The 25,947-nt window shown below is 36.8% G+C and overlaps 1 protein-coding gene across 7 annotated transcripts in view; it reads right to left on the minus strand.

Annotated features, from left to right (window-relative positions):
• ZMYND11 (zinc finger MYND-type containing 11) overlaps positions 1–25,947 on the minus strand; it is a 108,066-nt gene that overhangs the window by 54,863 nt on the left and 27,256 nt on the right. For 5 of the 7 annotated variants that reach the window (XM_058669548.1, XM_058669547.1, XM_004588459.4 and 2 more), the window contains exon 2: positions 16,969–17,103. In XM_058669548.1, the coding sequence (XP_058525531.1) occupies positions 16,969–17,084 (116 nt within the window). In that variant the 5' untranslated portion in view covers positions 17,085–17,103. Of the gene's footprint in view, positions 1–5,167; positions 5,206–16,958; positions 17,104–25,947 lie in introns of those variants that run through there. The other 2 variants (XM_058669554.1, XM_058669553.1) reach the window with 2 other exon arrangements.

Consider the following 25,947-nt stretch of genomic DNA (forward strand, 5'->3'; position numbering starts at 1 on the left):
CGGTTAAGTCTGAAAAAAAAAAAAACCTTGTAAAACAACAGCATCATTAATTCAAAACAGAAATCTATGTGGACATTGATCTAATCTCCCATGTTAAAAGACATTCGGGGGATAGTAACATAAGGAGAGAATATTAAATATCTGACCAGAAAGGAATTTACTCATGACATGTACAACATGTTTCTAGCCTCTGTAACAATAACCACTAACTTTCATTCTGCAAATTAAAAGCAAAATAACTGGAAAAACATTTATAACAAATATGATACAAAGCTCATGTCCTTAAAAGTTAAAACTAAAATAAGAAAACTATTTTCCTCTGATAAATCATCAAAACATTGCATTAGTTTTCTCAGTTTGGATAAGAAAGCTCACAAGAAATTCATATTATGTAAACACTATGAATGGATTTCAAAACTTTATTTTGCACCATAACACATCTGCCTGTTAATTTCATTTTCCATGAATTGTTTTAAGTGTTTTTGCACAGTAATTCAAAGGTCCTTTTAGAAAAACAGTTTAGCATTATATAACATGTTTACAAATAATCTTATAATTTGACAGTAATTCCACTTCTAAGAAAATACTTTGACCTAAGAATATATGACTTAAGTAGAAAAAATTGTTCTTTACATCATTTTAGAGGGGAAAAAGGCACTAAATGTCCATAATAGCAGAATAAATATGGTATTTCCATTCAGAATTATATAAAGCTAATAAAAATTAATGGTTTAAAAATAATACTGTGAGAAAAATGCTCATATAACAGATTTAACATATATACGTATACACCCATACATACAGAGCAGGAAAGTGTATTCTGCTACCAGTAAAAGTCGATTATTTAAAAAAAAATTTTTTAATATTTGTCTTTATCAGAAAGGCAGATTTACAGACAGAAGGAGAGATTGCCAAGGCCTTTTCTCCTCTGGTTCATTCCCCAAATGGTTGCAAAAGCCAGAAATGAGCTGACCGGAAGCCAGAAGCCAGGAGCCTCGTCTGTGTCTCCCACATGGGCGCAAAGTCACAAGCACTTGGGCCATCCTCCGCTGCTTTCCACGGCCGTGACAAAGAGCGGACAGGAAGTGCAGCAGCCAGGACATGAACTGGTGCCCACACAGGATTCCAGCACCACAGGGTCCAACAGTCAAGGTGCTGGCCACAAACTTGACTACATTATTCAGCTCAATGCTTCCACTGAGAATCAGAAAGAGCACTATTCAGCAAAAACCCATGAAAACAATTCATTTAAGACCATCTGCCAATTCTAGAAGCAGCAACTGAAAGGTTCAAAAGTCAATCAGCCTAATAGGGCCAAGGAGACAAAACTTGCAATTTCAACATACAAAAAAGGAGATCAGGCAGAGGTCAGTTCATACAGGCACTAAAGCTCACCTTCAAATCTTGTCAATTCCTTATCAGACTGAGGTGAGCGGAGGTTGGGTTACACCAGACAACATCACCCAAGAGCATCTATGTGTTTCCATATGTTTACTCAATCTATTTTTAAGACACTGGAAATAATTTTAAAAGGGCATATGAAAGATGAGAGACCATATTATATACAAATTAATTTTTAAATTTGTTTTCAAGTCCTAGGCTAGGGTATAATAATTTTTCTTCTCCATTTCTATCCCACTCTACAACTACTATGCACAGAATTTATTCATCACAGAAAAAAAAAATTTAAAAAGCTGAACTAAAAAATGTTCATGTCGCTTCCCTAATTAAAGGTTAATCGTAAGTGCTGAGTCTTAATTTTCCTCACTTTCAAACAAACAGCAAGGAATTTGGTGTTCACTGAATGGAAATACATTTTGAAGATTCTATGGAGAGTAATAAAAAATAATCTTCTTTTCCTTTAATAAGAAATGCATGACAAAAACTTGATCTTCAGAAATTATTACAAATGTCACAATAGAAATAATTATCTTTTATTTTGATCAGTACTGTATGTACCGTGACTTTAACTAAAACTGCCAAGAAAAACCTTTTTTTTTAAGTTACTTTAAACTAGTTGCAGACTGAGCTATCACTTGTATAACAGGTGTGTTTTTGGGGGGGAAAGAAATAGTTCTCCTGTGATAAATAACACTACTTACTACATAGTTCATGCTACTTCTGTTTTATAAAAGGGAAATAATTTAAATTCAAAATCTTGATTTCAATGATTAAGTATAAAATTTACAGAAAATGGGCCTGGCACAGTAGCCTACCAGCTGAAGTCCTGGCCTTGCACATGCTAGGATCCCATATGGGTGCCGGTTTGTATCCTGGCAGCCCCGCTTCCCATCCAGCTCCCTGCTTGTGGCTTGGGAAAGCAGTCGAGGATGGCTCAAAGCCTTGGGACCCTGCATCCGCTTGGGAAACTCAGAAGAGGCTCTGGGCTCCTGGCTTTGGATCACAGCAGCTCCAGCCATTGAGGCCACTTGGGGAATGAATCAATGGATGGAATCTTGCTCTCTGTCTCTCCTCCTCTCTGTATATCTGACTTTCCAATAAAAAATAAAAATAAAATAAATCTCTAAAAAATTTGCAGTAAATGTTTTTACATTATTAAATTAGAAGTATCCCAGATGTTTATCAACTTATGAATGAGTCAGCTAGCAAAAATGACAAATCTGTATAATGATATAAGAACCATTTGTTCAAAAATAATGTATTTGCCTCATATCTGGAAGTGAAATATAGTACAAGGGTGATGGTTGGCTTCCTCTACAGTTCAAAAAAAAAAAAAACAGAGCAAGAAAAACAATATTGTTTGGCATACCTTATTATAACAATATTTTAATTAATATTATCTTCAAATCTCCCCCTGATTACTCAAGAGTGCTGTACAGTAGTGGCCTGAGTTGCCTCTTGGTAGCCCCACTTCTGACTCAGCTGCCTGCTCATTCATGGTCTGGGACAAGTAAGAGCTTGGGTCCCCAATAGTCACATGGGGGACCCAGATGAAGCTCCGAGTGGTTGTATCCTGTTGGGGAATAACCAGCAGATGGAAGTATCTCTCTCCCTCTCCTGTGTTCCCTCCCTCTGCAACTCTGTCTTTCAAATAAATACAACTTTTAAAAAATTAAATGCACATTATAAAAAATAAACATCAACTTTAAAATATTTTGAAACATTTTAAGGCAGACTATAAAGACGGAAGCTAAGGCTTATAAAAGCATTCTAAAATGGGATGCTGGCATCACAAGTGCTGGCTTAATCTGAACAGCCACAATAGCAGCCATCACAACGTACATTTCCCCACACACTTTTTGAAGTTCTCTCACATTAGCTTTATACTTGGCTATATTTATGCACTAAACTTCATTTTATTTACCTCAATCTTTTCCTTACCGCACAATACAAATTAACTTACTCTACTTAAAATGTTTTTTTCCTAAGTGTTCCCCAAACATTCTTGGAATCATGAAGATTCAATAAAATATACTATTTATGATATATACACATGAAAACAAAGCACATTAACACACATGCACACATACAAATCAAAATCCCTTTATTCTTTCTGCATGTTTAAAAGGATCCTATCAGCTAGACTGTTTACTGTTGCACAGCACGATGCATCCTTATTTTTGTTTTTAAATTTATTGATTTTTATTGGAAAGGCAGATCTACAGAAAGATCCTCCATTCATTGGTTCACTCCCCAGATGGTCAATCCTAAGCCATATCTAACTTTATTTTCTGCAGTGCTCAGTACATTATTAGTACAAATGTTTCACCAACTCTGTAAGATAAAAATTTAATGATTAGCAAAATTTTATGATGTATTCCCAAATGATTTTTAAGGCTTTTCTTTCAAAATGAGTACACATTATTTTTTTAAAAAGCAGAACAGCACGTCTTGTTAAATTGGCAATTTTTATACTTCCATTTTCAAAACATGACAAAATTTTAAAATTCAAATTTTCATTTACAAAGTTTATTTATTTAAAAGGCACAGCACACCCATGAGGAAGGAGAAGGGAGGGAGACGGAGAGGGGAGGGAAGGAAAAAGTGGGGAAGAGACAGAAAGAACAGTCAGTCAGTCTTCCATCCTGTGTATATATATTCCTAAAAGCACATTTGGTTTTTAGCATTATCATTTTCTCCCTTCCTTCCTTCTCTCCCTCTTTCCCTTCCTTCCTCCCTCCCTTCTTTCCTTCTTGTATAGCACCTCATTGAGACAACACTGCATGCACTTCCCTCATCTGTTTCCTTCCCTCACTTGCATTTTCCTGAAGTTAATCCACACTGAAGTAGGACACTCTACTTTTACAGCAGTTTATTAGCTTGCTGTAAAAATGTATGACTAACCATTCTACTGTTGATGATCATTTGTGGTGCTTCTAGATTGGTATTACAATTGTTCTAGCTTATTTTCTTCCAAAAATTGAATCTTTTTATTTCATATAACTATTATTTTACTTTTGCTAGCAAATATATTAATTCTTCACTCACTATTCAGTTTTCATTTCAAAGATTTCATTTTTGATCTCTTTGTAAAGATCTGCCTTACGCAAGTCACTCAGGACTCCTTTACTTTTGAATGTTGTCTAAAGGTCTTTATTTCAACCTCCTCCTTGGAAGGTAAATATTTACAGGCTAAGAGTTATATCCCCTCACTAAACACTGAAGCCACAGTCATGCGAATTCCAGCACTGCAGCTAAACAGTCAGTTGTGACTGTATCAAACTTTGATAAGTTATGTCTTTAAAAAAAATTCATGGTTCCAATTATGATTTTGCATTTTAAAACTTTTTCTACGTTGATCTTTCTGGGTCTTGGAATTAGTATCTCTTAGTAATTCCAGAAACAGCTTGGCTGCTGCTTCTATGAGTGTTGATACCATCTCAGTCCATTGTTCCTTCTGTAACTATACGTGTACAGATCCATCACTGAACTTGTATGCAGAATCAGCAGCACTACAAATAAACCAACTCAATAAAAAATAGGCAAAGATTTTGAACTGATAATTTGTGAAAGAAACATGGTCAATAATCAAATAAAAATTTCAAAAATTTTTTTTAACCAATCACTGATTTGAACCATAATGAGATCCCACAACAAATCACTTGAAATTTTTGAACATATTGGAGAGAAATGTGGAGAACTGGAATTGTCACATTTTGCTACTGAAATTATTCCAATGGCTTCTTTGTAATGACGTTAAACATACCTTTTATTATCCAATTATACTGAAACCAATGATTACACCTGTAAATGAAAGCACATGTACCTTTTGTCATTGCATCCTCAATGGGCAAAAAATATACATACTTCAGGACGTGAATGGATCTTGAAAACTCTTCTATATATATGCAGTAGAGTACAACTAGGCAGTGAAAAGGACTCAATCACCGATACACATAACACATGAATTTCAACATGAGACCAAGAAAAATCACAATATTCAGGCTGACTATTCCATACCTAAAATGTTTGGGAAGAGAAGTGTTATAACTTTTGGGAAGTCTGCAGGGATTTTTGGAACATTTGCAGATTCTGCCAGCTGACCATGCACAAACTAAAAATATGAAATCCAAAGTGTTCTGGCATGTGAAACTTTCTGAATACATCTGAGATGACCCAGACATTCCAAAAGCTTTGAATTTTGAAACATTCTGAATTTTCAGATTAAAGATGCTCAATACATTATGTAATTCCATCTACATACGATTCTAGAACAAGCAAAGGTCATCACTGTGACAGAAAGCATTAATGATGCCTGGAGCTGGGGAGTTGGGGTAGGTTCACCACCAAAGATCGGAAATGTTTTTGGATGGTGAAACTGTCCAAATCTTGATTCAGATGTTACTTTCAGAGAGCTAGGAAAACCATTTCCTCAAGAAAAAAAAAAGTTCATTAAAAGCACAGATGATAAAATTTTATTAAATATATCATGCTTCCTGTTGAAAGGACAAACTCACTGCAGGAAAAGACCTTACATTCACTTAGAACTCAAAAAATATTGCTGAAGAAAGCAGGATTACTGTCATACATCAATCACTAGTTCCAGGTGTTTGGTAGATGCCAATACACAAAAAGAAATTATTAAAAAAATTGCATAGTGGAAAGAAGGCAAAATGATCTTGTTAATAAATAAATGGTAGATTACGGAGAACCTAAATTATATCCCACAGTGGCTTGGATTTTCAAAATAAAGCCTTAAAAAAAAACTTACATGAGGGGCTGACATCACGGCAATAGTCTAATCTTCCACCTTCAAGTGCCAGCATCCTTGAACAGGTTCATGTTCTAGCTGCCCCACGTCCCAGCCAGCTCCCAGTTTGTGTCCTGGGAAAGCAGTAGAATATGGCCAAAGCCTTGAAAACCTGCACCCATGTGGGAGACCTGGAGGAAGAGCCTCCTGACTTCAGATTGACTCGGCTCTGGCCACTGTGGCCATTTGGGAGTGAACCAGTGGACAGAAGATCTCTGTCTCTCCTTCTCTCTGTAAATCTGCCTTTCCAATAAAAATAAACAAATCTTTTTAAAAAAATTGTTTCAAAGTCAAAGAGATAAACACACACATATACATACACATGTGCACGGTTATTTTTACGCTAAACAAGAGGGGTAGGGTCTGGAGAGATGTTTCATTTGTTGAGTCACTACTCAGATGCTCACAATAGCTGGTGCATCCCATGCAGGCTTGGGTCCTGCACCCATGTGGGAGACCCAGATGAGGCTCTAGGCTCCCAGCTTCAGCCTGATCAATCCTGGCAGTTGTTGCCATGTGGGAGTCAATCAGCGGATGGAAGATCTCTCTCCTCTCCCTCTTCCTCTCTCTTTGAAACTTTGCTTTTCAAATAAATAAACAAATCTGTACCAAAAAAAATGGGTACATTATTTGAATTCTGGTAGATAAATTATATGTGGTTATTTTCCTTTTACCTATTTATTTTCCAAATGTCCTGTAATTTGGTTATGTTACTCTGACAAGTATTTTAAAGCAATTAAGTTTTGCAATATGGAAAAGAAATATGTTCTTGTAAAATTGTATTGAATAAAATGTAATTCAATACCTAAACATCTTTATTAATCCTTCACCAACAAATATTCAAAATTTGAGCATATTCTGAAGAACTGGGTTCTGCCTAGTTTTAACACTTAACAAGTATGAATAATCTACTATGAAAGCCTTTTGTTCTTCACCCAAGAAGTGGGGGTAACTTTCACCTCACACAGTTGGGGTGATACAGAAGTACTGTTTAGACAATCATATTTTGAAATCTCAAAATCCTGCAGGGATATAAAGACGAATCTGGTAAATACCAGAAGGAAACCTGAAACGATGGACAACTCGCCCGTCAACACTGGACAGATCTCTTTTCAAACTTCAGACCTCACACCAACAAGCTGAGTGACTTTTGGCAGTCAGTTTGTCTTCCTAAGTTTCACTGCTCAGATCAGCAATATGGAGATGATGACCACATACCCCTCACAGTGACTGTGAAAATTGAACCAGAGTGTCAGATACAGTGCAGAATGTCACAATATAAGTATTCATTCCTCAGATGTATGAAGTATTATAATCCTTTTTGAAACCACTTCTACAGTGGTTTTTACATTATTGCTAATGTCCCCAATTCACACTAAGTTCCAAAGGTAGTAAAAAGAGACTTCTGGCTTTTAAAGTGATGCTTGTACTATCAGTAAAAGAAGTTTTTTGTTCAAAGACATTACTGAAGTAAGAAACTTTAATAAATGAACATATTGAATATGTATGCATAATACATGCGTACCTATACATATATATGTATGTACACATATGTATGTATTAACGACAGCAAAGCAAAAGTGAAGTAGGTTGTTTATAATTAAGATTGTATTAAAATCTCAAAGGAAACGATATGAGTTGGATCTTAAAGGGTATGGTTTTGTCAATTAATAAAGAAAATATAAAAATAACAACTACATAGGATACACGGGTGATAAAGCCACATCTCAATAAATGGCATATTTTGTGCGAAGAATCCAGGTATACAATGAGAAAGAGTGCCAGTGCTGTGGCTTAGTAAGTTAAGTTACCAACTGCAATGCTGGCCATCTCGTACGGGCACCAGCTTGAGTCCCAGCTTCCCACTTATGATTTAGCTCCCTGAGAAAAGCAGTGGAGATGACTGAAGCACTGGAGCCCCAGCATCCACGTGGCAGACCCAGAAGAAGCTCCTGGCTCCTGGCTTTGGACTGGCCGGGCTCTGGTGTTGTGGCCATTTGAGAAGTAAGCTAGTGGAAGAAGACTTCTCTTCCTCTCCCTCCTTCTCCTCTTTCTTTCTTTCTGTAACTCTGCCTTTCAAACAAACTAATCTTTAAAACACATGCAGAAATGTTGGGATCTAATTTGGAAATGCTTTCAGCAATGTCCTACTTACATATTTGGACTTTATGAACAACAGACACACAATTTAGAAAACCAGCTAACATGCTGTGAGGCTCTGGGGAAGACACTCCCAGGAGTCTCAGCATGGTATCCCACCGTGTGGGAAACACCAGATCTGAGACCTGGTGCCACCTGACTGTGCAGCAGCAGGAGGTAACAGCAAGGAGGAAGTCGGGACAGTCACAGCTTTGCATAGCAAGAGAAAAAGGTGGGCAACAACAAAGCAGTTTGATAAGGAAAGTTTTATACATGTACTTCATAAGTAAGGTTGATTCTGCCTCTATCGGACCTTCCAACCTCTCACAGAGACTTTCTCTCCAGAGAAGGTTTAAAGGATTATTTTAAATCAACAAACTCTCATTGCATGAAACTGATACTACTGTTGTATTCTTTAATGGAAATTCACACCTTTATGTGTCTTCTCAGCAGGTTTGCTCTGTAGAAATGAAAAGAAATTCACAGAAAGTGAGCTGACATTAATCCAAGGCACAACTGTCATACCTATAATGTCAGGATACATTTCAATAGCAAATGATAGACTTATGACTGTTCATGAAGGACTGTACTGTTGTAATAATATAGGGGAAACTAGTAGGGAGAGAGGACTTGGAAAAGGGAAATCGCAGAGCCAATGGAACTGTATCATAAAATTGAAAAAAATAAAAAATCCAAGGCACAGTGAATGTCATAAGAAATTAGCACAATGAGGCCCAGTGCAATTGCTCAATACTTAAATTCTCACCTTGTAAGCACCAGGACCCCAAATGGATGCTGGTTCATGTCCCAGCTGCCGCACTTTCTTTCTAGCTCCCTGCTTGTGGCCTGGGAAAGCCATCGAGAAGGGCCCAAAGCCTTGGGATCCTGTGCTCCCAGGTGACACCCAGAAGAAGCTCCAGGTTCCTGGCTTCAAGTAGTTGGCTCAGCTCTGGCCATTGCGACCTCTTGGGAAGTTAACCAGTGGATAGAAGATCTTTCTGTCTCTCCTTCCCTCCATAAATCTGATCTGCCTTTCCAATAAAAAAAAAATGAATAAATTTTTTAAAAAAGAAAGAATTTAGCACAAAGATGAAACCTTACTATGGACTATGGCTATTCAGAATCAAATACTTGCTAAGATGAAAAATAATGAGGATGATAATGATGAGATGTATCTGCCAGTGTAAGAAGGGAAAAATCAATACAGATAGAAATGAGAATTTGGTGAATCTTTGTAAAGAGTGCTAGGGACTACATGGATTCATGTAATTCATGTAATCCCTATGTTCATGTAATCCCATCGTTAATGAATGGGTTTCAAAACTTACTTCAAAGAAGTTACTTAGTTAATGGCTGTTTGGCTCCTGTCCAAAAATTCTGTGCGAGGGAACACAGAGAAGTAAAGAGAAAACATTAAAAAACAAGGTTTTGGTTTTTTTTAAACAAAAAGAGACTCAGTTATTTGAAAAACAGAGTTAGAGAGAGGGAACAAGAGATGCAAAGATAGGTCTTCTTTCTGCTGGTTTACTCCCCAAATAGCTACAGCAGCTGGAGCTAGGCCAGACTGAAGCCAGGAGCTTCTCCCATGTCTCCTTTGTGAGTGCAGGGGTCAAGGCACTTGGGCAATCCTCCAATGCTTTCCCAGGCACATTAACAGACAGCCGGCTTGGAGATGGAGCAACTGGGACTTGAACTGGTACTCATATGGGATGCCAGGACTGCAATCAGCGCTAACACACCACACCACAACCCTAGCCCCAAAGTAAAGTTTAATTGAAATGAATACCTACTGGAAGTTGAGCTTCATACAGTTAAAAAGCAACAAATAGTAAAGAGGTAGTCAAACTTAGCTGCAACTTCAATGGCAAGCTACACACAAAGAGGACTTAGACTTTGGGTTTCTGTATCTGTAGCAACAAGGCAGATCCTAAGGGAACATAAAAGTTTTCATGCCAAACATGTCACAAGAGGCCAGAGGTCAGATTTCTAACTGGGATTTGAGTCTAAAGTAAGCAATACATGTAATTAACTGAGGCTGTAATCTGAAACATTAACCTCAATAGACTAGTCTTCCAAGCCAATGCCATCTAATCATGTTAATCATAACGTAATAATCCCCAGAAGCACAAATTCAAAGTTACTCAAGCTGGCAAGAAAACCTAAAAATCAACAACTATTCCAATTATTTTGCACAGAAGTCAATTCTGAATAAATTGATCTCCATCGACCACAGCTGATAATGTCAGTAAAGAGCAGTGTAAACTGTGTACTTGTGTCAAAAACATATCTTAAAACTATGTCATAATTTTTATTTAGAATAATTATGGCCCTCAAATGCAATGCTATAATTACCAAAATTAGATGTGAATAATTTGCTTAAATTAAAGAAGAAAAGGAAGTAACATGTATATGACTCACTTTTTTATTGGATAATAAAATATAAATGACAGGCAAGGTAGACAATATCAGAATAATTTGTTCTACTTAATTTTGTTACAACGATAAGGAAATCATTCACAATCCCAAGGAGTACAATTAATTATGAGTCTCTCAGGCTTAAACGCTCTGAAAAGCTGCAAGTTCTTTTTACAACCCCAGAACAACTCTTAGGATCTTAAGGATCCTGTGTTTGAAGAGGACATTGCATTGATTCTGATGTCTAGCATTACATACAAACATGAAACAGGTTTAAATGACTTGTAGCTCTGACTTTGGACTTTAGAAAATATCCAGTATGATCAGGCAAATGTCCTTTTCTTTTTGTAACAAAAATCACAAAACTTTTTTGCGCTAGATGATGGTAGAGGTAGCAAATTTTTAAATCTTGAAAACAAAACACTCCAGGACTACATATACAAAACAATTCAATAATACTGAGTCTTTTTAATCCCAAATTTTGAGACGGTGAGGACATATCTCCAAGAGCTATAATCCCAATTGGCACTAAAACCTGGGTAGGAGAAAAGGGGCACAGGAGAGGATCCAATGGGAGTGAGCACAGGCGGATAAAATAAACCTCTGGCTCACTGGGAAGCACAAGAGGCCAACTTGAGAACAACTGAAACCGGATTGGGTATCACACATTCCTATTTTAAATGACTCACGGCCCAGTCTCGCAGAGCTAGAGCATCATGTGCCCTGTGAATGCTAGGGCTAAGGTATCAATCACCACTGGATTCAGTTAGAACAGGGGAAAAATAGGGGGGAAACTCATATATTATGATGTAATATCTTAGACATTTAAAAAAACAGCGTAGGGATGAATTTTTTTAACCCAGATATAGAAAAACTATTCAGAACCACTTTCTCTTAGTACAAATTCAAAACACCTGATTTCACACCAAAATAGCCCATGGACAAGGACTAGGATTAAGGGAGCAGAATAACACCCTTACAATGAAGGTATGCCATGGAAGGTTCTCCCACAAAACAGAGGACGATTATAGCCCAATACTGCAAAAACACAGAAATCAAGAAAATCATAGAAGATATGAAAAATTCTATAGCAGAATTAGAAAAAACCCAAAACATAGAAAGCATTTGAAGAAAATCACTTTGGAAATGAAGTCTAAACTAGAAGGTATACAATTAATCACAGCCAATGTTATAAACAAAAGCTGCAGAGAAGGAAACTATTTAAAAAAAAAGATTAAAAAATCTCAATGGAAAATTTCAACATACTAGAAAGCCCCCAAATAAAAGCTAAACAAGATATTTTCATACAATGGTTTTCAAAAACATCCATGAAAAATGAACATTGTTGTTTTGAAAAGTATTTATTTATTGAAGGAAAAAGCAACACATGCATACACACAAGGAGAGGGAGACAAGGGAGAAAGGGGGAAAGAAGGGAAGAAGGGAAGGAAGGAAGGAAGGAACGAAGGAAGGAAGGAATAGAGGGAGGGAGGGAGCAAGAGAGGAGGTCTTCCCACTACTAGTTTATTCTCCAAGTGGCTACAAGAGCCATGTCCGGGCCAAGCCCAAGCCAGGACCCAGTGGCCCACATTCTTGAGCCATTTTCTGATGCCTGCCAAGTACTATCAGGAAGCTGGATTGGAAGTAGACCAGCTGGGACTCAAACTGGCACTCCAACAAGGGCTGCTGGTGTCACAGGTGGCAGTTCAGCCTCATGTGCTGCAATGTTAGCCCCAAATACTTTTAATTCCATTTTTATACAAGCTTTTTAAAGTACCCTCATACACTATGTAAAAACTTACTTTATATATGATACACATGTATACGTAATTTTTCAAGTAATTTTTTGTATATTGAATAAAATAACTGAATTATATGCTATTCTAAAATTTTATCAGTCATGAAATCCTAAAGAAGCATGAATCTTACTATGTCAGATAACAGATAAATATAGTTAAAGAAAACCCAACAGTCACAAATTTAAGTGTAAAACATCTGTATGATTTCATGAGGCATTTTTATCTTTTAAAAGCATTTTATTTCTTAATTTTGTCCACTCGAAGAAAGACCAACCTATCAATAATGAACATACAGAATGGCTATACAGTGCTACTGAAATGCAATTTCAAATTTCAAACAAACGAACAGAAAACAAAAACAGAACCCATGGAGAAATGGGTAGCTCCAATTCCAGGGCAAGATATGTACAAAATCAGTCTGAGAAACCTTGTCATATGAGAAATCAGGAAGGAACTTTAGGGGGAAAGATTTAGAGGATATATCAGCAGTGGATGTGCCAGCTATGATCTGAAATACAGCAACTCCATTTCATTGTACGAATCCCAATTACACTTTTAAAAAACTAATTGGTTATTAATAGAGTATGCTGTTTTGAAAACTAGTAAACAAAGAAAATGAAATACTTACTTCACTCTTCCTATGTGAACCATACTACAGGGTAACCGAATGGTAGATGATGACCTTATAAAATTTTCCAGTTTAAAGAATGATAAAATAATAACCATTTTGCATCTTTAATGAATTACTTGGCCTAGCATCAAAGGCTACAATAAAAGAATCAACAGCATGTAACTCCTGATGGCATACTATCAGCTATGAAATAATCTGACTGGCAATCCTAAACCTTTCTAAGCAGTTGTCAATTTCCATGAAATGGAAAGGACTTATTAATAGATTAAATTCAACTACAGGGTTGTGATTAGCAAAAGCCAAACTATGGGAAATCATCAGAACAAATGACTCAGTTCTTTAACAAATAAGTCCCAAAGAAAACCATCATCAAACAAAAACAAAAACAAAACAGAGAGAGAAAATCCTAGGTTAGAACAAAAACAAGCAGAAGCAAGTTATCACAGAAATGTACATTAGAGTGTTAAGGATATACTGGGCTAAGGGGTACATCATGATGAGCTATGCAGCCTTTATATCTTTGTTTTTATAATAGAGTCACTCGTCAGTCAAAGCACAGAATGAAATTTTATATAAGCATCTTGACAATAGCTCTCTCTACTACAGTCGTCAGAAAACTAAGGTATTTCAAACACGGATGTCACTATGTTCAGATTTAACCATAACCAAACAAGCTTGAATTAAAACTAATGTAAGGTTTGAAAACTAATTACCTAAGAGGTGTGCAAAACAAAAATACCCCACTTTAGAGCAGACCACGTGACTTTCTAGCATGACCCACTGCTGCTTCCTTACCTTGGACAAGGTAACAAGCAAGGGAATTAACATTCACCAAGGAGCAAAGCACTAGTTAGGCAATTCTCTAGACAGTTCCTTCGTGGAGCTGACTTTCTGGTAGGAAAATAATTATAAATGTGATTAATGTTATGAAAATGTAGAGGATTCTCTCAAGTAAGCCACTGTAAGAAAAAGGAATATAGAATCACTCTCAGATGAGATGAGGCAGACGAAACAATGGGAATCACTCTGAAACAATGAACCTTTGATTCCCTCCTGCGGCCTCCTCCCCTTCCCATCTCCCACCATCTTTGGCCTTTTCCTTCTCACCCTCCCTCCTTTCTTCTGTTCCTTCTTTTTTTCCTCCCATTTTCATATGAATCTGATAAAAACAAGATTATTTTGAAGGCAGATACATTTTCTTTGTATTTGGTTTAAAAACGATAGAATTTGTAACATGAAGAAATACGCCTTGGTAACATTTAAGCCTGCACCAATGCAGAGAGGAAAAAAAGGACGGCTCCGCTCGTCAACAATCTTCAACACCAAATGAGAAGGGAGATGCAGTCATGTTAACTATCTGTGCCTTTTATCACAGTGTAAAATACATGTACATGTATGCACACAGATGTCGGGATAATCCAAGAGAAATTTAAACCATTACTGGATAAATTCATTCTCTTCGCCTCACATTAGAAGAAAGTTAAAACCCGACATCAACATTCACTCACACTGGTAGGTTCTGAGGCTTCCTAGAGAATGTACCTAAGGCTTCTAAGAACACAACATTCTAGAAAAACTGAAATAGTTCAGTAAAGCCTACAAGAGTTTTATTTTATCCAAGGTACTGTATCTTGCTCCAAAAAATTGTATAAACAATTTTTATACATTAAAACTTTTTAATAGTTTCACCTATGAGAAGATACTTATGCTTCTTATTCTTTGCAATTTTATGAAAACTAAGATATTATTTCAGTATAAGCTGTATGGATTTAGCTACTATGCCCCCAAGTTATTTGCTTATTTAGAAACATAATAATCATGGTAATGTATTACTTATTCTTATTTTCCACACAGTGTTACTCTATTGCTTATTTTTCTCTACCCATGGAACCTAAGAATTGTACTTAGTCATCTTAAAAAAACACAAAAATAAGGATACAGTTAGAACAGCATATTGTCCATCCTCCTTTCAATTTCATGTTTCTTTGTTTTTAAGTAAAGTTTATAATCTTCACCAGAAAACAAAAGACAAAACATAGTGAACTAAAATTTGCTACTTGTTTATTAAAGCCAAAATCAAAGGCATTTTTATGTAAAGAGCTTTTATAACCAATCTGTCATCCATTTTATCCATAACATCTAAAAATGTAGAGAATATGCAAAAGATGTGTATCTAAAGAAAATTTATCCAAATTAATGAAAAAAATCATCCAAGCATTTTAAAAAGTTAAATTATTTTTATTTATTTTATTTTAAAAATATACAGAGTGGCCAGCTTTGTGGTACAACTGGTTAGTCTGCCTCCTGGGATGCTGACCTCTCACAGCACAGTGTTGGTCTAAGTCCTAGCTACTCCCATTCCAGCCCAGACCCCTGCTATGTGCACTTGGGAAACAGCGGGTGATCGCCCATGTACCTCAGTTCCTGTCACTCACATGGCAGTTCCTAACTTTCACCTTCAGGTTCGCCCTGCCTCCACCACTGCAGTCATACAGAGAGAGAACTTGTAGACAGTACGTCCCTCTCTTTCTCTCTGTCATTCTGCCTTTCAAAACATAAATAAATAAAACTATACAGGGAAGGGTAGTGAAGACTGGTTGTAATATTGATGTTCTCAGAGTGCCCAGAATTAAGCTGCAACCCTACACTGGGAGGTAGTGGTAACACTTTCAGTTGAGTCCACGCCACCCATGCACGAGTTTCTGGTTCTTATCTCTGGCCTGGCCTGGTCCTAGCCACATTTGGGAAATGACCCACAGATAGGAACACTCTCTCTAGTAACAAACAAATAGAACAAATAATTTTAAAATACCCAGAGAAATATGGGTATATACCAAAACAAAACCAATGTTTCTAACTGAATAATTCCTTGTAATTAGTATGTAACATGTAAAAAGAGGATTCATCAGACAACTTTTTTTTCTATTCTGAATCTTTGTCTATGAAAATAAATAGCATTAAAAACCAGGGGGAAATACAAATTTCTTTCTTTGAGGAAAATTTAAAATTGAATGTCCTTTTATTATTACTACTAAGACATAGAATGAAACTGTTAAAAAATTTTTTTTCTTCAAAGGGTTATAAACTAGTAAAATGGTGCTTCCTACATGTCCGATACTCATCCTACATTAAGATAAGTGATGAGGAGCTGGCAGTGTGGCCATGTAAGTTAGGATACTGCCTATAACAACAGCATCCCACACCGGAGCCCAAGTTCCAGTCCTGGCTTGTTGCTTCCAACCCAGCTTCCTGGTAATGAGCACGGAAAGAAAGCAGGTGACAGACCAAGCACTTGGTCCCTGACACACACAGAGCAGACCTAGACACAGTTCTAGCTTCCTGGCTTCAGAGTGGCATAGTAATGGCCACTGCAGCCATCTGGGGAGTGACCAGTTTGATAGGAGATCTCCCTCTGTCTCTCTGTCTTTTAAATAAATAAACCTACAAAAAAGTAATGAACAACAAATTGCTCAGTTTCACTCTAAAAATAGTGATTCATTACTTTAAAAGACACTTAAGGTTTGCAAGTGTTTAAAAATCTTTTTAGCTAATAAACTATCATAAATAGTATATATTGATATTTTACTTATCTCATGTCTTAAAAAAAACCTAAATAAATACAAGTTATTTGGGTATGCTGCCGTATTTGTTGAAAAACACCATGACACAAAGTGACTTTAGTTCTTTTTAATACATTAGCAGGAAAAAAAATAAGTATTTTGGAGAGCCTTACAGGATATTTTACAGAGATATTTTTGCTTACATTTACTTACTTTGCAATACGGTCAATGTTGGCAATTTGCTTCTGGTTTCTTATAATCTCAATGGCTGCCCAAAGATGTTGGATAGCTTTTGTATCCGCCTGTCGTCTTTTTGTTAAACGTGCCATGACCTGTTTACTTCTTTAGCTGTAGTGATATACAAACACATGAGGAAAAAAACATGGATTAAAAATGAATCATCAATAATGAACTTTTCAGCATCTCTTGACCAACACACAGGATGTCATACTGTCAACTTTGTATTTGTATTTATATCACCAACTATTTCATAAAAATTATCATTTTTTTCATTATTTTCATTACTTTAAAATGACACTCTTAACAAGCAAAAAGTCTAAAGAGGACTTCCCAAGATAACCAGCGTATATAGGTATCTTTTAAGTTTTATTCTAAATTACAATGCAAGGTGAGCTTCGATTTAAAAAAAAAATGTGTAATTTTATCAATACAAAATACAGTGTATAAGTATTATTATGTACTTTGGAATATTGTGGTATAAGAAATCAAATGACTTAGATATAAGTAAGTAGACAAATGGATGAAAACATTTTAAAAATAAAAATAAGATGTTACAAGCAGCTACTTCTCAGGTGAGATGGGAAAAGGCCTTGGAAGATTAGAAACAAATGCTTGGATTAGGTGTTAGTTTCAAGGCATTTATTACATTATTTGGCAATAACATCCGGATTTTTTGCAAATTTCAATATTCTGGGTGAACTCAAGAAAGTGGCCACACCATCCTTAGCTGTCTCCTAGAGCGACCGATGCCTGACTAGAGATGCTATTACAGAAGAGGCCACTCTTCAGCATGGATTCTGCCGGTTAGGAGTGCTCTGGGCCTATCAAATTCTCACCACGGACTTTGTCTTAAATCATGGATAGTAACTGGGGCACCTCTGAAACATACCATCTCTTTTTTCTTTTTTTAAAAGATTTTATTTTTATTTGAAAGGCAGATTTACAGAGTGAAGGAGAGATAGAGAAAGGAAAGGATAAAAAAAGAAATAACGATTCCAGTATTTACATTTTAAACAGGGCTTTAGCGGACCCTAAGTTGCGGAATGACCCACTAGAGAGATTTCTCTGTTTCACTGTCTCTGTTCTTACTCTCTCTCTGTAACTCTGCCTTTCAAATATATATTAGATCTTCTTTTAAAAAAAAAAAAAAAAGAGGACTTAAGGAAAATCAATGGTTCCATATAGGCTTAGACATATAACTAAATGACTAAAAAAATATTTTTGTTTTAGGAAGTAATCCCTTTAACATATGCAGAAACTTCTTAGGAGTACCAACTTTCAAAATTAGAAAAGCCTAAAAGAAGAAAATTGTTGGTAATCTACAAGATGTAAAGGAGACATCTAATAGTGGACTGTGTTCATACAACTAGATGTGATACCAGATTGTTCAACTACTCAGATAAAAGAACAAATTTCAGTTATGATTACATACTTTATAAAAACATTTGTTCACTACGTTTAAGGCACTGTGCTCAAATTTAAAAATGTATAAACAGTGATCCTTGCCAGAAAACAGTCTATAGAACTGGTAGTAAAAGTTTGAAGTATACACGAAGCAGCACTAACTGTAAGGTCACATAGGACAGAGCGTCTGGAATATGTGCTATCACACACAGGAGGCACACTAGGCAAAATCTGGCAAGGAGGGAACTCTGCAAAATTGAGAATATGTAGAAAAATGTAAAGATTTACTTCTTTTTTTTCTCAATTTCTCAATTTTTTCTCAATTTCTGCCAGCTGAAATGCCAGAATCCCAGATACAAGTGACAGTTGGAACCCAGGCTGCTCGACTTCCAGTTCAGCTCCCTGTTACTGCAACTGGGAAGGCAAGAGAAGATGGCTCCAGTGACTAGGCCCATGAGACCTTGATGGAGCTTCAGGCTCCTGGCATTGGACTCACCCAGCCCTGGCTGTTGGTGCTATTTGTAGAGTAAAACAGCAGATGGAAGATATCTCTTCCTGTGCCTCTCTCTGCCTTTCAAGTTAAAAAACAGCAACAACAACAACAAAAGCAGAACAGATAACTTGCTTAAAGTAAGATAAACACAACTAACAGGTGTCATTAGATATTATATGGAAACCATTGCACAATGAAGGGAAAGCAGAATGATATTATTACAATTTTCTTTTATTTTTCAAATAGTTTATTTCCTAAGTTTTAAATTTGCAAAACAAATTGTGTAATGGTAAGAAAAAGAGTTGCTATATACCCATCACTCCTATTATTAGCATCACATATTAGTATACTTGTATACTTGTCACAATGAAAGGAATTTCTTCACGTGTAGCACCATAGTAATTCGAGGAGAGACCATATAAATTAACATGCAGACTATGAACTCTAGAGCAAGCAGTGACTAATACAAATATGTATAGGTAACATGCAGGTCAACTTGTTATTTATTTTAAATACATAGAATCTGTGCAATTAATAACTTATTCAAAACTAGAAAAATGTGTAATAGCAAAGGTGACATTTTAAAATAATATTTTAACAGGTATGACAATCAGAAGAATATACTGGGGACTAAGCAGCAGAAAGTTTTCCAATGATGTCATATATTTTTAGAAATGATTACAGACAAGACTAAAGAATAGGGGCAGGTGTTTGGCACAGCACATCCCTAATTCAGTGTGCTGGGCTCCAAGCCCAGGTCTGCTTCCAATGGTGACTTCCTGATAATGTGCATCCTGGGAGGCAGCTCAAGTACTCCGGTCCCTGCCACTCTAATGGGAAACTCACATGCCTACCTCCTAGTTCTAGCTGGACCTAGCTGTGACTGTTGCAGGCAGTTAGGAAGTGAACAAGCTTCCTTTCCCTCTGTGTCTTCTCTTCACAATAAAATGAAAAAAAAAATGTTTTCTTTTAAAGATTAAGGATTGAAGCAATGCTACACCTCAAGAAAAGAGACATTAAGTCAAAATCAGATTTCTGAGGCTATGGTTTCTGTCAGTAAGATCACAGAACATAGATAAACCTTACAGTAAAGATAAATTGTGAAATGGATGACCACTGGGTTATAGGAGCCCAAGTGGAAAAAGAATGACAAATAAGTACAATGAAGTTTGTGATACATTACAGAAGTACCAAAACAATATGATGTATTTATAAAATACAACCAAAGCCTTCTTTCTTTTAAAACCAAAATCCTTTCATTCATTGCACATTTTATGCATATTTGCTACATGCCAGGGACTACTCTACCCTAGGAATACAGCAATTTTTAAAATAGACAAAACTGCCTTTTAGTTAACAAATATGATTAAGAATGTGACTAGATAAAAGGAAACAATAACAATTTTAGTATTCATCAGTTAAGTCTCAGTAAACAGGTTTCTTAGATCCTTTATACAAATAGTTGGGTCTTTTAAGGCCCTCAATGAAATGATCACAAAAAACTCTTCAGTCTGTTCTTATCAGAATATGTGCTACTATTAAACTACATTTCTCACAATTCTCAAATATTACGCTAGCCTTCACGTTTCTATCCCATTGTCTAAGCAGTTAAACCATTTCAGAGAGAACTGCTTAAGCCATGAGTTGGAAATGATTAATTTCTCTTTACTAATTACCAAAATTCCCCTGTCCTTTCTAGAAGAATGACCAACCTTTATTTTTGGAATCAAAGGAAATAAAACTCAAATGTCTTTTATTTTTTTTATTTATTAAATTTATTCATTAATTACATTGTGTTGTAATTTCATAGGAACTGGGATTCTCCCCACATCAAATGTCTTTTATATGCTAATAATGTGTTTATATTTTAATGAACAAACTGCTTCTATAAGTTACTTAGAAGTCCTGAAAAAGAATTCTTCAACTGAGGACATTCACATTTATTTTTACAACTAATATCTTCCAAAATTCCTAGTATTGTTTTGAACATGCTAAACTTTCACTATGACATTAAATTTAACTTTTCCAGTCATGTTATGTAAAGAACAATATCCCAGATAAAGCCTTTATTTATCCTTTATCAAAGACTGAGACATCAATAAGACTTACAGATATCATTTATATAATCTCCAAACTATTTTCTGTTCCGACATATCTGTAGAACATAACAATCTCCTTTCAGTACAAGTGGATCCTCCAGGAAGTGATTCCCGGGAGGCCTATGTTACAAAAGTAGAAGAGGCTGGCTCTGTGATACAGCAGTCAGGTTGCTGCTTGGAATGCCTAGAGTCACATTTCACGATGCCAGGCATCAACCCAGCCCCAGCATCTAACGTGCCTGGGGCAAAGCAGTAATGGCTCAGCAGCATGAGTCCCTGCAACCCAGCTGGGAGACCTGCTCCAGCCTGGCACCAGCCTGGCACCAGCCTGGCTTTGGAGGGTATTTGGGGAGTGGACCAAAAGTCTGTGTCTTTCACTCTGCCTTTCAGAAAAATAAATACTAAAGTTAAACAAAGCAGAAACTTTTAAGTAACTTTAATAAGCCCTCAGGTGATATTCTGTACTCTTATAAGTCCAGATTCACTACAATACCCTCACTCTAAAGAAATGCTATAGTTTTAATCATATCACTTTTACAGAAACAGAAAAGCCGGTGTGTGTTGGGGGGGGATTAAAAAAAAAAAAAACAACCAAGCCAGGAAACCTTAGAAATAAACAAAACTAAATAATACATTGCTTAGTGATAAATATGTCTGAGAACTGTATTTTATTTTTATTTATTTATTTTTTCATTAATTACATTGCATTATGTAACACAGTTTCATAGGCTCTGGGATTCCCCCAACCCTTCCCCGCACCCTCCCCCCTTGGTGGATTCCTCCACCTTGTTGCAGTATTACAGTACAAATTCAGTCAAGATTCTTTCATTGCCAGCATATACCAAGCATAGAGTCTAGCATCTTGTTGTCTGGAAAAATTCAACGGTTTCTTGGGGAGACCATCTCTGGTCTGAAGGCAGACAGAGCTGGCAGAATATTAACCCGATCAACTAAAAGCCCCAACATAACATCAACAACAATTTACAACATTATGGAATTCATTGACATGATATTGAGTAACCAATATATTAAAAAATGCAAGTTCTTAACCACATCCTGTGACTACCTCATTAACATTTCAATTTTAGTTTATATATAGAACCGGCTGCTAAACACCTTAAAGTGGCTATAGGGTTCTATTCAGCTGTCTCGTGTCTATTTTCATTTTAGTATTTAGCAGTTTATAGTGTTGAAGCATAATTTTGCTGAACTTGACAGATTTTAGGAGAGTCTAAACTGGCTTATAACTCTAACAAGGCATATGTCAACAGTTGAGGTGCAGAACAGTTTTAGGAGGGGTGTGCAGAGAAATCTTCAATACCTTAGTGAGGAGTAACTAATCTTTGTGTCCTACCTAGTAAGGTATATGTGAATACATGCTGACCGTTTCCTGTCTGGTTCTAAGCTTTCCTTCTTGGAGAACTGTATTTTAATGCAATCTATGTTAAACATAAAAGCAGGGAGCACAGAATAACTCAAGGAGCAGGGAAGTGGGATGGAAGGACAATGTGAAAACAAATGGCAGCAAAGGTGCCATTCTTCTGGCACTGGGGTTCAGATTTTAAAGTAGTTATTATTTTGCATGAAATGAGCCTAAAATATTTTCAAGTATTTACATTGAATATTGCATAAAATTTGAAAATTATTTTAATATGCATTTATTACTTAGTTATAAAACTTTCACAAGTCTATTAGCAATTATAAATTATCTGGCTGTCCACATCACTTTCGCATTTACATATTTTTTTCACTTAAGGCTACTCATAAGATATTTTTCATTTTTGTAATTTAAAATCCACTGAATAAGGGTCGGTGTGATAACTTAATTGTCTAATTCTCTCCCTGCGAGCCCTGGGATATCATATGGGAATCAATTCATGTCCCAGCTGCTCCATTTCCCATCCTTCCCCCTGTTTGTGGCCTGGGAAAGCAGTAGAGGATGGCCCAAAGCCTAGAGACCCTGCACCTGCATGGGAGACCCAGAAGAAACTCCTGCTCCTGGCTTCGGATTGGCTCAGCTCTGGCCACTGCAGTCATTTGAGGCATGAACTAGTGGATAGAAGATCTTTCTCTCTGACTCTCCATCTGCCTTTAAAGTAAGTCTTTAAAAAATAAGAAAATGAAATCCACTGACAAAATCATACTAAGGGATTGGCATCGCACTCAGTGGGTGAAATCATTGCTTGCAATGCCCATATCTGAGTGCAAGCTTGAGTTCTGGCAAGCCCCCTTCTCACCCAGCTTCCTGCTAATGCATGGGAGAAGGCAGTGGAACATGGCTCAAGCGCTTGAACGCCTGCAACCCATGTAGGAAACCAGAATAGTGTTCCTGGCTCCTGGATTCAGCTTTGTCCATATCCAGCTGTTGCCGCCATTTGGGGAGAGAACCAGCAGATGTAAGACTGTGTCTCCTCCCAGCTCAACTCTTTCTCTTCAAGTAAATAAAACCTTCAAAAAAGTCTGAAAAAGAAATTATACTGCAATCCAGTTAGGTATTCCTTTATGAATACTGTTATTACAAGTCTTTTATATTTCAGATCATGAAGATATTCAATTGCATTTTTAAGTATTTTTACAATTTGTTCTTAAATAATACTTTTCTCAGTTTACCTGGAAATATTTCTAAGAAATATTATTAATAAAATGTTTACTTTGGAATAGTTTTGTATTTCTTGCAAAACTGAGCAGGAAATAGAGTTTGCATCTATTCCTATCCCCCATATAGGTACAGCCTACTTACTCTATTATCTCTTGCCAGAGTGGGAGATATTTTTATAAACAATAATAATGTGTTATTTCAAGTAAAGTTCACAGTTTACTGCTACTGTTGTATACTCTATGGGTTTTGAGATATACCTAATGAATGGCAAGTAAATATAGATGTTGCAGCACACAGAGTAACTTCGCTGCATGGAGAACCACCTGTGTTCAGCCCACTCATCCTCCCTCCTGAAACCCCTGACAAGCTCTAATCTTCTGTCTTCACAGTTAAAACTTCTCCAGAATGTCATATAGCTGGAAATTATAGTATATAACCTTTTGGGATTGGTTTCTTTCATTTAGTATACACTTAACATCCTTCTAAATCACTTCATAGGGTAATAGCTCACTGTTTTGGTAGTAGATAATATTCCATTGGGGGGCAGACATGAAGTCGCTGCTTGGAGTCCTAGAATCCCATATGGGATGAGTGGTTCAAGTCACAAACTTCTGATGCAGCTTCCTGATAATATACATTCTGAGAGGCACAATACCATGGCTCAGGTACCAGCCCCTGCCACCTGCATGGGAGACCAGATTGGGCTCTTGTCTTTGGTCTAGTCCAATCCTAGTTATTGTTGGAATTTGGGTAGTGAAGTAGATGGAAGATCTCGTTCCATCTATCTCAGTCTTTTAAATAAGATGAAAACAAAACTGGTTTTAAAATACCACTTGATTGAACCCAGTGTGATGATGGTTCAACAGCTAAATTCTCACCTTCTAAGGCCGGCTGCACCATTTCCCATTCAGCTCCCTGCTTGTGGCCTGGGAAAGCAGTCGAAGACGGCTCAAAGCCTTAGGACCCTACACCAGTGTGGGAGACCCGGAAGAAGCTCCTGGCTCCTGGCTTTGGATCAGCTTAGCTCCAGCCACTGCAGCCACTTAGGAAGTAAACCAGTAGATGGAAGATCTTTCTCTCTGACTCTTCTCTCTGAAAACCTCATCTGCCTTTCCAATAAAAATAAATAAATCTTTTTAAAAAACATAGAAATGAAACTGCTAAACTATGGAACTACCCCTTTACCAGGTTTTCCCAACATCACAAATTAAACATGCCAGATGTTACTCATTCTTTTCCTGAAACTTCTCCTTGTGTGTGTTAACAATTGTTGTGATAAATATTTTTTCAAGTCCTTGATTTTTAGGATATGGGCAGAAGGAACCCAGAAGAGAGAGTTGGCTTGTTATTGGGCATATGCAAAGGTAAGCCTAGCAGCAGAATCAGAGCCCTTTCACAAGTGTGAGATCCACTGAACATGAACTCCAGAAATAAAAGTCCGTATTGCTGTGCTGGCCCAATTCCATGCCTCTCAAAATCTGCTTTATCAGTGTTTCTGTAGAGCAGCCTCCTCCTTCCTAGGTGATCCACAAAAACCTTCTTCACACACTTGAGTTGGGATTCAGATTTAAAGATGAGCCTAATTCTTCACTTGATCACCTTATTAGAAAAAAAAAGTCTGTGAAAGACTGTAGGCAGCATGTTGATCTTCTGATATCTATGGGCAGATGGACTCAACTTTGAAAGCTCTCATCTTTCAAAGTGCACATACCAACTAGCAATGAAGGAACGTTCTTGCTGCTCCACACATCCTTGCCAACATTTGATGTTGTCTCTATTTTTTGGACTTTGGCTATTCTAACAGGCTTGTAATGGAATCTCATTAAGGATTTAATTCCTAATTCTTTAATGACATGATGTTAAGCATAATTTCAAACAGAAAAATGGGCTGGCACTGTGGTGTTGCAAGCTGAGCTGACGCCTGCAAGCCTAGCATCCTATATCACAGCACTCAGCTACCAATCCAGGTTCAAGTTCCAGCTGCTCAGCTTCTAATTCAGCTCCAGGATACAGTGCTTGTAGGCAGTACAGGATTGCCCAAATACTTGTGCCCATTAGGAAACAAAGCTCACACATGGGACACCTGAATGGACCTCTGGACTTCTGGCTTCAATCTGGACCAGTGCCAGTAATTGTGGCTAAGGTGTTGGGGAGGACCAGCATATGGAAGACATCTGTCTGTGTGTGTGAGAGAGAGACAGAGAGAGAGAGACAGAGAGAGAGAGAGAGTGTGTGTGGGGTAACTGTCCAAATTTTAAAAAAATGCCAAAAAACAAGAGAAACAACCAACAAATATATAAACTTGGAAAGTTCAAAAAATCTTTATTCACAGAAACAAGTCTCATAAGTAAGAATGT

Source organism: Ochotona princeps, chromosome 10 (assembly GCF_030435755.1).
Source record: "Ochotona princeps isolate mOchPri1 chromosome 10, mOchPri1.hap1, whole genome shotgun sequence".
Lineage (NCBI taxonomy): Eukaryota > Metazoa > Chordata > Mammalia > Lagomorpha > Ochotonidae > Ochotona > Ochotona princeps.